General features: G+C 35.7%; 1 protein-coding gene across 1 annotated transcript; it reads left to right on the top strand.

Moving 5' to 3' along the window:
• Positions 1 to 1975: 1975 nt before the first annotated feature.
• On the top strand, positions 1976 to 12500 carry LOC112049459 (protein TRC8 homolog). Its single transcript, XM_024087335.2, has 2 exons — positions 1976 to 2429; positions 9176 to 12500. The coding sequence occupies exons 1-2, from the start codon at positions 2183 to 2185 to the stop codon at positions 10933 to 10935; spliced, it is 2007 nt and encodes a 668-aa protein (XP_023943103.1). The 5' UTR covers positions 1976 to 2182; the 3' UTR covers positions 10936 to 12500.
• Positions 12501 to 12565: the final 65 nt, after the last annotated feature.

Genomic DNA, 12565 nt, shown 5'->3' with positions numbered 1-12565 from the left:
TTATTATATTAATTTACGTAACTGTTGAGTTAACTTTATATAATACAAATTAAGAAAAAAAATTGTTTAAGCGGATGTCAAGTGACGTTTGTTTTTTTTATGGATTTCAGCGGCTTTACCACACTGCTTGTAAAGACTCACTTTGTAAGATAGTTACACTAAACTTTTTACTACGATTGCGAGAAAATAAAATAATTCTGTACAGTATTCAATGTTAAAATTCTTTTTGCAGACGCAGCTCGCAACGCAACGTAATACTAATTTGATCGTTATTAGAGTAATTCAAAAATCGATAGCAATTAAATTACGTAAAGACATTGCTATTAAATAATAATAATTAATATTGATTATCAGAGTCGAGACGCATTTGCATAAATAACTACCTAATATGTTCCTTGACCTACCTATGAAAAATTTAATAAGTGGAGAGAAGAGTATCGAATGGATTCACGTACGGAAGGAGTTTTTTAAACTATTATCACCCACGTTAACCCCACATATGTACTCATTATTAATCTTCTCAGCAGTCGGAAATAATTTTACCAGGTCTCTAATTTTAAAAGCATCTCATCTCACTAATGCGAAATTGTAGCATTTTGTACATTCCATTTTTAATTAAAATAAAACACTGAATACTGTACTGAATTATTTTATTTTTTCGCAATCATAAATTGTTAACTCCTCCGAGGCTACAGACTGTGGTACAGTCATACAGCGGCATAGAGGAATTAGATATGGAGATGCATCGCACCCTTCGACCATTAATAAGAGGATCTGCCTCGCTAAACATTCTGGAAAAGATCAAAAATCAATGATCTAACACGTCTATAAAAACTATTGCTATAGAATCGATGTTTCATTGTTGTACGAGTAATTGTTTTAGTCGTGTAATGAGCTCCCTAAAAATGCTGGTTTGTGTTGTTGAATAGCATAAAAAACAGCCAAAAACTTGTAACGTTTCATTTGGAAGTATTTCTACCTTAATTTTATCTTTGTAATAATACCAATTTTTAAAAAGAATCGATTCCTTTGACGGAACAGCAAAAAATCTATCAAGTAATATATGTATATATTCTGTGGATAGTCTAAGCGATGTGTTTGTTATTCTGTGTAAAAAAAATATCAATAACAAGCATTTTGTAAAACAACAAATATTTTGTTAAATTTTAATTTCTTTATGCGCCATTAAAAAGAAAAACAAAAGAAGTTGTTACCAACAAAATAAAACTAGAAAAAAGTGTGCAGTGCGACATTTAAGAGTAGAAATGAGGGCGCAGTAGTCACCTATTGTCGTTCATAGGGTAACCCTGTGTTCTGTCATCCACTTGGGATTGCAACTACCTTGATACTTATTAATATTTGATATTTTGTTATAAACGTAGGTAATATTGTGTTCTTATTTTAAATAATATTTAATCATCATATTATGATGATCTGTTAAACAAAAATTAGTATTTAATCGAAATAAATTAATAAAAATATTTCGAAAATACTTACTACTTAGCCCCGAAGCAAGCATCGTGTGTTATGGGTACCTACTAAGATAGCTGATTTCATGATTTACATTTATTAAATTTTAATAAAGTCAAGTCAATCTTATCTAAATAAATTATATTCGTGTGGTAATTATCCAAATTTCCACTATTATTTTAATAATCTAATAAAACTATCAATAATTATTGGTAGCACTATAATGACAGATCGTTGTGATAACGATAACGACAGTAAATGCGGTGTTGCGACATAACAACTTTATTCGTTCCATTTTTATTAACTTCTATTCTTTATTAAATGTTATTAATATATTTTATTCAATTTTATTACGACACCTCAAAGCTCAAATCAAACCATAAAAAACGATTTACCAATACTTTTACATCTTTTTTACTTGTAGCAAGTTTATTGGCACCAAAGAGGATTTATAATTTTATAAACACTCGTTGGCAACCACGTCCGCTGTTATTAATAGTAACATTTGCACCCTAATATTTGTTTTGGCATCCCTAAATTTTCATCTGTCAAATTTTATTGTCGCAAAAATTTCAGTCATATTTTTGTAAAATATTACGTGATCTAAAACAATTAAAAAAAGTAATAAATCCATTTGTATCCTCCGCGGTGGTCGCCGTTCGATTCGGCGGTGGTTGCCACTCTGCCGGTGCCCATAGGCTTGCATAAATGAATGATGTCGCTGAGGTCGAAAGCCCTGGCACTGGTGGAGGTTTTGCTCAGGGTGCCACCGTTGTTTGTGGTGGATGAGTTCTTGAAGATCAGCCTGGGCCTGCCGGTGTCGACGGGCGAAGAGGTCCCCATCCTGTCCCCAGTGACCACAGACATAGATATCAACGAAAACGAGGCAAACTATTACGATGCCAATTTTTACAACGCGTTTGTCTTTACGCTGCTAAAATTCTTCGTATGCTGTCTAGGTACGTACTAATGACATATTAAAGTCCCCAATATTATGTGTATATTGATTTTCATAATACTTAGTCAGAAAATTATTTCCTAATGTTATGTCGAAATTCGCGCAGCTTGTGTTCCAATATTGAATTATCGGTAAAGAAATAGTAGCTTACATTTTAATGTTCTAGTTACCAATATGAATGATTTAAAAACAGTGATGTTTAACTTTGTTTATATCTTAATTTGAGTTGGTTTTCATTCTCCATTTATTATTACTAAAAAAAATTGCTAAGTCATTTATCATTAACAATTTAGTTCCATTTCAAGTAAAACATACTGCAGTAACTGGGTTCGGGTAGCCGGAAGGAAAAACAGTGAGGAAACCTGCATACCAGAGAATATTTTTTATTCTCTGCGTGTGTGAAGTCTGCCAATCCGCATTGGGCCAGCGTGGTGAACTATTGGCCTAAACCACTTTCATTCTGAGAATAGACTCAAGCTTCAGTGAATATTGGTTGATACTCATTAAACTCTAAACCGGCTAACCTGCATTAGACCTACCCTGAGACCTAATTCCATGGTAAGAAATGTCACCCCAGAGTGTCACTCAAGCAAACTGAGGAACCAAAAGAGTAACCAAATAGGTTAAATCACTTGATCAATGAAGGAAATCTTTTAATAAGTATACCATGTTAAAACTAGCTTATAGTTTTATAACTAACTAGCGACTTACCCCATCTTTGCACAGGTGCAATGTAGATACTAATATTGCCATGCGACGGACCCGCCACCCGCACAGTGAATTCATGGATTGCTAAGACATTCATATGATTAATGTATACTACAGGATATCATAATGATGCAACCTACACCTGCCGAGCGTACCAACCGGACCAAATTATATGTCCCAGTAGCTGCTGTGCCTCCACTCTTTAAATCCCTGATATATTTTGTGTACTATTATATATATGTACTTTTTATACATATATACCTTTATCTTGAATCACTATCTTTTGTTGAAAACTGCATTAAAATCTTTTGATTAGTTAAAAAGATCTAAGCGAGCATCTATAATTTGATGTGAATGTTTGATAGGTTTGAGAAGAGGTAGTAAAACATATAAAACAAATGTAATCCCAAATCATCAGTTTTTGAATGGGGATATTATTTTTTTATGAGTGATTTTCACTCAGCTGGTAATGGAGCGAGTTATGGTTTCTCTGCGTGATCAACTCAGAAATGAGGAGATCCGTAAAAGTACCAAATCCACTGACATAGCTCATGGAGTTGCAAAGCTAAAGTGGCATATAATTTTGAAGATCCGATGGACTTTGGGCACCCAAGGTGCTGGATAGGGCAGTTTTAGTCAACCCCCCCACTAGGTGGATCAAAGCTGGTTGCAGATGGCGGCAGTTTTTTGCAAGAAAGAAATTTATATGATACCATTTCATCAATCTCCATTAAAAAATGGATACACAATCAGCGACCAAAAAACATCCCCACTCAATGAGTGCCAAACACAACTTCTTGGCACTCAATTCAAGTAGTTGCATTTGCAAATTCAACCTTAAACTCAATACTTAAGTTTGAATCTGAAATTTTATTGAATACTAGCGGACGCCCGCGACTTCGTCCGCGTAAAAATTGATGTAAACTTCTCTACCTCTACCTTACCCTACTCGTAAACCTACCCAACCCTACCCTACCCTACCCTACCCCTACCTTACTCCTACCCTACCGCTGACGCTAACCCTTCCCTCCCCCTACCTTACCCTACCCTAACCCTACCCGGAACCTATCCATACCCTATCCTACCCTACCCCTAATCTACACCTACCCTACCCCTACCTTACTCCTACCCTACCGCTAACCCTAACCCTTCCCTACCCCTACCTTATCCCTACCCTAACCCTACCCTACCCGTACCCTACCCCTACCCTACCCTACCCCTATCCTACTCCTCCCCTACCCTAGACGTTCCATATCCTTCCCCTACCTCTACCTTGCCCCTACCCTACACTACCCCTACCTTATCCGTACCCTACCCTACCCTACCCTACACTTTCCCTAAATTACCCCTACCCTACCTCTATCCTACCCCTTCCCTACCTCTATCCTATCCCTACCCTCAGCAAAATTGGTCCAGCCTTTTGTGCGTGGTGCAATGACCAAAAGACTATAATTTCCCAAGCGACTTCTATGCTAATACTATAAAGAGGTAAAGTTTGTGTGGTTGTCGGGGGTAATCTCTGGATCTACTGGACCGATTTGGAAAATTCTTTTATCAATAGAAAGCTACATTAATTGCGAGTGTCATAGGCTATGTTTGGTCCTCATATTCATACGGGAACGGGAACCACGTAATTAAAACCGCGGGGCGTCATATAGCGGCATTTCTGCGACTTTCAGAAATTTTGTATTATATCCGAAACTATATAACTAATTAACATACTGTAAAGGGCAAATCTTATCTCTATAATATCCTTGTGATTATTAAATCATTTATTTTGATAAGGATTTAAGTTTAGTTGTGTAAATAATGACGTAAACCTTAGTTTAAAATTTAAATAATTTATTAAAGTACTAAAGGTACTATATCTGCTAAAATATAAAAGATAGATATATGGTGTCGCGGACTTTTTTGTAGAACTTTTAAAGGTTCAAAAAGCCTCCATACAATTATTTCAGTTATACGCAATGGTTGAGGGAGCGCATGCGAAAAAGTAAGTTTTTCGGTCTGACCTGTAAGAGAAAACCCGCGATATCTCAGTAGTTATATATGATAGAAATATAAAATATAGCCTATAGCACTCCCCGATGACGTAGCATTCTACTGGTGAAAGAATTTTTAAAATCGGTCCAGTAGTTCCGAAGATTACCCCATTTCAAAAAATTGTTACAAACTTACAAACTTACAAACTTACAAACTTTACCTCTTTATAATATTAGTATAGATTGGACTATATGTAAAGGCCTTAGGTATAGTTTTCTTTACCAATAATTCTAAAACTGGCAAAATTGCCCAATTTTTAAGTGAAAATGATTGTGCGTCCTTTTTAACCGACTTCAAAAAGGAGGAGGTTCTCAATTCGGTCGGTATATTTTTTTTTTTTTTTTTTTTTTATGTATGTACACCGATTACTCAAAGACGCCTGGACCGATTTCAAAAATTCTTTTTTTGTTTGAAACGGTATAGTCCCCATTTGGTCCCATTGCCATCATGTCAAGATCTGATGATGGAATCCTGGAGAAATTGAGAGGAACTTTCAAAAATTATATAGGTGTCTAGTGCGTTCGTATACTTTTTCATTTAGTACTTTTAAGCACTACAATTTCATGAAGGTTTAAAGTCGATCTGATGATGGAGCCATAAAACAGACGAGGGAACTCCTCGGCGATTCACAGCAGTTACCTTGTGTTTGGGCTTGATTAATTTGTATTAATGAGAACTTTCCACATAGATAGGTTGTGACTGTCATTTAGGGGTTTGGTGATGAAGACCAAGGACAATTAAGGGAACTCCTTAACAGCTTACAGTAACTACCTTGTGTTTGGCCTTGATTAATTCGTATTGCTGAGAACTTTCTACCTATATGAGTTGTGTCTGTTATTAGGGGTCTGATGATGAAGACCAAGGTCAATTAAGGGAACTCCTTAACGGTTTACAGTAGCTACCATGTGCTTGGGCTTGATTAATTTGTATTGCTGAGAATTTTGTACCAAGATGGGTTGTGACTGTCATTAGGGGTCTGATGTATTCGTCTGAGATGAAATTTTACACTAAAAATGGAAAAATAATAAAAATTTTAATAAAAAAAATACAACCGACTTCAAAACCTAAAAACGTACCCGCTAAACTAAAAAGTGAAAAATAACATCATAATATGTTCTACCTGCTGATCAGTATGAAGGCGGTGCTTAGCCTGTGTTGTCTTAATTAAAGCCATTTCTGACAGGACCACATGAAACAACACTGTCTGCAAAATCTAAATCTATAAGATATTCTCACATGGCTTGAATTAATACATCACCGGCTTAGCACCGCCTTCATACTGATCAGCAGGTAGAACATATTATGATGTTATTTTTCACTTTTTAGTTTAGCGGGTACGTTTTTAGGTTTTGAAGTCGGTTGTATTTTTTTTATTAAAATTTTTTATTATAAGAAGTCAATGTACCATTGTTTGCCAGGTAAATTAATACATATGCACCTATAGTATTCTTATCACCTACGGTTATTATATAACAAAACTGAGTCATTCTGAAAATTGTAAACAAGTAACTGTTTGTGATATTTTATCATTCATTGTGCATAAAATCAAAAAAATACGTGTTCTAAATTTAAATATATTATATCTAAATCTTGTGGAGTTTATCTATAAATAACTGATTGTGCAAATTGTTGTTTTAAAATAAAATTTTGAGATTAAAGACTTAGCTAAATCCAGGATGATAAGATATTTTGGGTTTTATCGTTAGGCAAAATAGACACACACAATATTTTTGTAAATAAAGCAGGGTAACGTCATTATATGTATTATATATAATGACATTATTATATTATATATAATGACGTTACCATATTTCAGCCTGGAAAAATTATAGTATTTTTGTATATTTCTTTTAAAAAAAAAGTATATTTGCCATATATTTTTATAATATGACCAATATTTCCATTCCCCTCCAACTAGTCAGGAAAGACTGCTAGGAGTGGGTACGACTATAGACCAATGGCGCGGGGATCATGTTATTTGCATGGGACACTGTGTTCCCAACAAGTTTATATCATCATCATTAAGCCCATTGACGTCCACTGCTGGACATAGGCCCCTTCCAAACAAAATGGTCTGAAGGCACAAGCATCCAGCGGCTCCCTGCAACCCACTTGATGTCTTCTGTCCACATAGTGGGTGGTCGACCAACACTATCCTTTCCGGGGTCACCATTCCAGCTCCTTGGGACCCCAACATCCATCGGCTCTTCAAATAATGTGGCCTGCCCATTGCTACTTCAGCTTCACAACTCGCTGAGCTATGTCAGTGACTTTGGTTCTTCTGCGGATCTATAAAAAAATATTTCAGCTTCCAATGTTACTTCTTCACTTTGACTACACTGGCAAACATTTTGCCCTGGAAAAGTGATGAAAAAATATATTTTTCTTCAAGAAACATATTTTTACTAAGCCAATTATTTAACTAGATCCTTATTTATACATCATATTATACTTTTATATGGGGGTATATGGGTTCTCTGGACCGACGTTATATGGGTCGGTGGGGTCTGTTTGCCAAGTCAGCTAAAATGTTTATAAAAAATAATTTTTTGGTTAGCAAATATCAAAAACGGCCAATGTCAAGACTTGTGTGTGCATTGTAGCAGCAAGGTTGAAAATCATGAAATGAAAGATATTTTGAAGTCATTATTTTATTAATAATATTGAGATAACGTGAATCCTATGATGAAACTAAACAATTTACATAATTTAAAATAATTTTTTTTGATTCATATTCTGATATTACATGCAACTGCTGTGAAAGAGCATTGTTTTAAGTGACCTTCATTGTTGATTGTTTATTGATTAATTAATTTATTTATTGATTATTTTATTGGTTAACTTGGTCAATTAAAAACAAGACATGTCCTATATGTACATATATATGTATATGACATGTCTTGTTTATATACATATAAAAAAAATTGGTATTACTTAGCTAAATCCGGGATGATAAGATATTTTGGGTCTTATTATTAGGCAAAATATACAACAATATTTTTGTAAATAAAGCAGGGTAAGGTCATATATTTGGCCTGGAAAAATTATAGTATTTTTGTATATTACTCAGGGGTATTGATTTCAAGCATCCTTATCCTACATGAATGACATTAATTTTTAAATCTCTCATTCCTTCGTTTATACTTCTTTGTTTAACAATTTTAATAAAATACGAAACTCTTAAAAATAAAAAAAATCCTGTCCCCTTAAGGGAATACATTCCCATCCATCCATACCATTCCATCATGGTAGGCAGAGACCACATCCTTCCATTTGTTATGACCCTTGCATATCTCCTATGCTTCCATTCTCATCAACCCTTTCATAGAAGTTTGTCGATTTAGGCTATACCTCTATTGAGAATGGCCTGGATTAGGTCCAGCAAAGTTTGCCTTGGATATCCCCTTAATTCCATTTACTCTCACTTTATAGATCCCTTTTCTTAGTCTGCTATCAAAATCAATTAATTTATTTCAAGTAAGCTTAGTTTACAAGCACTTTTGACTCGTCAAGTGAATATTTGTAAAGACTATCACGGGTTTCGAAGGCAGGATCTGCTGTGACGAGAACCTTCTTTCATTCATTCTCCTTATGTGCTGAAACTATTAGCAAACCTAGCCCTATTTTGCTCACTACATCGTCTTTTATAACAACAGTCTGCAGACTTCATTAAAAACAAAAAAATAAGCGTAAAAAATTGCGGCTCAATCGCACGTGACAAACACACCATAAATTATTCATAAGGATTCATTGTTTGCATACCCGCTAACGCAAAAACCATGTTTTAATTTATATTTTATGTAAGGACAAAGGGAATCTTTATTATACCTACGTAATACGTAGCGGATTTAATTTCGTGTCGGTCCAAAAGTTCCGTTATGTACCTAAATTTTAAGTACGTAACTACAGCAGCCACGGCCTTTAATAAAGTAATAAACATTAACAACTTTCTCAGGGTTAAATTGTACTAAACGATATTTTTCTCTTTCTTTTCAGGATGCATGTCAGCGCTCTGCATATTCGTGCTATACACGAAACACCTGATCATCGTGTATCTGTATCTTATGTCAATCGGCCTAGTCTTCATCTCTTACTGGACAAACGTATCGGCCATCAAGCAAATACAGTCCCTCACAGTTGCCGCCACTTCGGCACACCATTCGACGAGCATATTAGAAGATATACTTAATTTAAACATTAAAAATTTACTCGATCTCGAAGGCCCAGGGATATTGGTCATCCAGAACTTCGCAATACAATTCCTGCTGGCTGTTCTCTTCAGAAACGTCCATCTCGGACCTAGAAACTCGACAATACAGAAGCTGTTACCGATGAGCTTTATGGCACCATCTTTTTTGGCAATGCTACCCGTGCCACCGAATCTTTTGCACCATTCTCCTGTATTTTCAACGCTGTTGCCGTTGTTTCTCGCGAAATACGTACTCTGGTCGTCAGGTTATGAAGTAGCTCAAGTGATTTACGCGGGATATCAGCATGGGAGACTATTTATAAGCCACAACGGCTTATCGGCGTTAGTGGAGACCGAATGGATGCGTTTAAACGTGCCCTGCGTCCTAAGGGTGTTTTGGGTGATGCGGGTAGCGGAACACGCGATATTATTGCTAATGGATAACTATGACGACGACGCCGACGAAGGGTTGAAGGTGACTGCGCTGTTAGCGGTGCAATCGCTCGCGTCATTAGCCAAAACATTGCTAGTGACTGGATGCGAGACAATAACCGCAGTACTCGGCATGACATCGGTCATCTCCTTCTTCTGCCACTACATTGGGAACTTCTTCCAGTGGATATTGTTAACGGAAGAGGAGGAGGACAAAAGCATTGGCACGGTATCAGCCATACTGTTCTACATTCTGGCGCTCCAAACGGGACTGACGTCTCTGAACCCAGAGAAAAGATTCATCCGACTGTGCAGGAATTTCTGTTTGCTGTTCACTGCACTCTTGCACTTTTTGCACAACATCGTGAATCCAATGCTGATGTCCCTCAGCGCATCGCGGAACCCTAGCACGCACAGACACGTCAGAGCTCTCGGTGTTTGCGCCTTCCTCATAATGTTCCCAATATCGTTGCTGGCATATCTATGGTCGCAGCACACCATCTCAACATGGCTTTTGGCGGTCAGCGCGTTCAGCGTCGAAGTGATCGTCAAAGTGGTGGTCAGTCTTATGATCTATTCGTTGTTCCTCATTGACGCCAACAGGACGACATTCTGGGAACAGTTGGACGACTACGTATACTACATACGAGCATTTGGGAACACGATAGAGTTTTGCTTCGGGATCTTCTTGTTCTTCAACGGCGCTTGGATATTGTTGTTTGAGTCGGGCGGCGCGATTCGCGCGGTGATGATGTGCATCCACGCGTATTTCAACATCTGGTGCGAGGCGCGGGCCGGTTGGTCGGTATTTATGAAGCGACGCACGGCTGTCAACAAGATCAACTCGCTGAGGGAAGCTTCCGCGGACCAGTTGTTGAGGCTGGACGACGTCTGCGCTATATGTTACCAAGAGATGCATTCTGCCAAGATAACTCGGTGCAACCATTTCTTCCACGGGATGTGTTTGCGCAAGTGGCTGTACGTGCAGGATCGTTGTCCGCTCTGCCACGACATATTGTATAAGATAGACAATAAGGACAACAACTCAGAGGCTGGCAACGAGGAGAACAGCAACAACCAAAACCTCCTGCTAGAGGAGGAACCCGACCTCCTCCTCAACGAGGGTGTCAGATGACTGAACCGCGAAGACTACTTCAATATAGTTTAAATCAAGTTCGAAACTCGATTTAATGTCAGTGGTATTTTTTTTTGTATAGTAAGTTATTGTCCCTTTAATATTAATATTTTTTTTTTGAATCAGTTTGATACTGTGATTTTAAGGTTTAAAATTCTGTCTTGTGATGAATGGGTGTGTATGGTCTAAGAGCCGGCATTAAAAATATATACCCTAATCTGTTATTTATTAGTGATAAGAAATAAATGATAGATAATACGTACAGTGTACACATTGCAAATAAGTTGCCTAGTTAATTTGCATCTGCACAGATTTTTCATACAAAATCTAGGAAACCATGAACTTGATCAAAGGCAAAACTTAATATACTGTATTAAGTTTTGCCTTTGCCAATTTAAGCTTAAAATAAGCTTTCATTTAACATACTATACTACAGCCTTTCTTGATGAGTACTGCTTACCAACAAAGATATTAGAAATGAAGGTAGAAAACACATGCCATTTCATAACTTATTTATTTTAAATTATGTATGGTTTGTTTATAAAATGTTACATAAAATATATTACACATATCTAACCTTATTTTCATTAATTTAAGAACAAGATAATTATAATTATTATAAGGTGTGAAATTACTATTCATTTATACCCTCGTTTTTAATTTGTTTGTTGGTAAACAGTACTCATCAAGAAGGCCTGTAGTATAGGTGATGAGGGTATTTGTACAATATTGATTGTTTGTATCTGGCAACCCCACAGTTGTAGTGTGAAAGCAACCTCTTCATTTTAAATTCTACTATGAATTAAGCAAAAAGGGGGACGAAGATTAAATTTAAAAAAAAACATTTAACAGGGCGCAATTTCACTATACTACAGCGTTTCTTGGTTAGTACTGTTTACTAACAAAAAAATTAGAAATGAAGGTAGAAAACACATCATTTCATAACTTATTTATTTTAAATTAGGTATATATTCATATATAAAATATATTAACCATATTTAATTGTTCTAAATTTATTAATCAAATTTATTTTCATTAATTTTAGAACAAATTAATAATAATAATTATTAGGTGTGAAATGACTAGTGATTTATACCCTTTTTAATTTATTTGATAATAAACAGTACTCATCAGAAGAGGTTGTATTATAGGCAACCTGTTTGCTATGTGTTAATGTGAATATTATTTATCATTTAATTGTTATACCAAATAAATAACAGATGAGTGTATATATTCCTTACGCCGGCTCTCGTACTGGTAGTATATATACAGTGTGACGTTTTAGTGTTGTAAGTTTTTTTGTAGGTGTCCTATACGCTTGGATCGATGGAGCGCTATTGCAGTTTCCTATTATTATTATTATTACAAATTTTTTGAGACGAAAATCGCTAGTGTAACCTATAGAACATCATGTGAAGTCAATGAGCTATTTGTAAATAAATTAAGTCGTTTAGAAATAGCTTTTAATATATCAAAAATCAGGTGATGAAAAAAAAAAACATAATAAAAATAGCAATTTTTTTCTTATAAAACTGTAAATAAACTATTATTTTTTGTGTAATAGACACTTGTCTTTTATTTTGGTGTCAATACTGAAAACCAAATATAGTTGGGATATTTGAATGGTTTA

This window comes from Bicyclus anynana, chromosome 24 (genome assembly GCF_947172395.1).
Source record: "Bicyclus anynana chromosome 24, ilBicAnyn1.1, whole genome shotgun sequence".
Lineage (NCBI taxonomy): Eukaryota > Metazoa > Arthropoda > Insecta > Lepidoptera > Nymphalidae > Bicyclus > Bicyclus anynana.
This window is presented reverse-complemented; position numbering and strand designations above follow the sequence as displayed.

Excerpts from the sequence above, each read along its gene's own strand:
- LOC112049459 (XM_024087335.2), top strand. The coding sequence starts at position 2,183 with ATGATGTCGCTGAGGTCGAAAGCCCTGGCACTGGTGGAGGTTTTGCTC. Across the intron at positions 2,430-9,175 it reads ATTCTTCGTATGCTGTCTAG|GATGCATGTCAGCGCTCTGC; the intron begins GTACGTACTAAT and ends CTTTCTTTTCAG.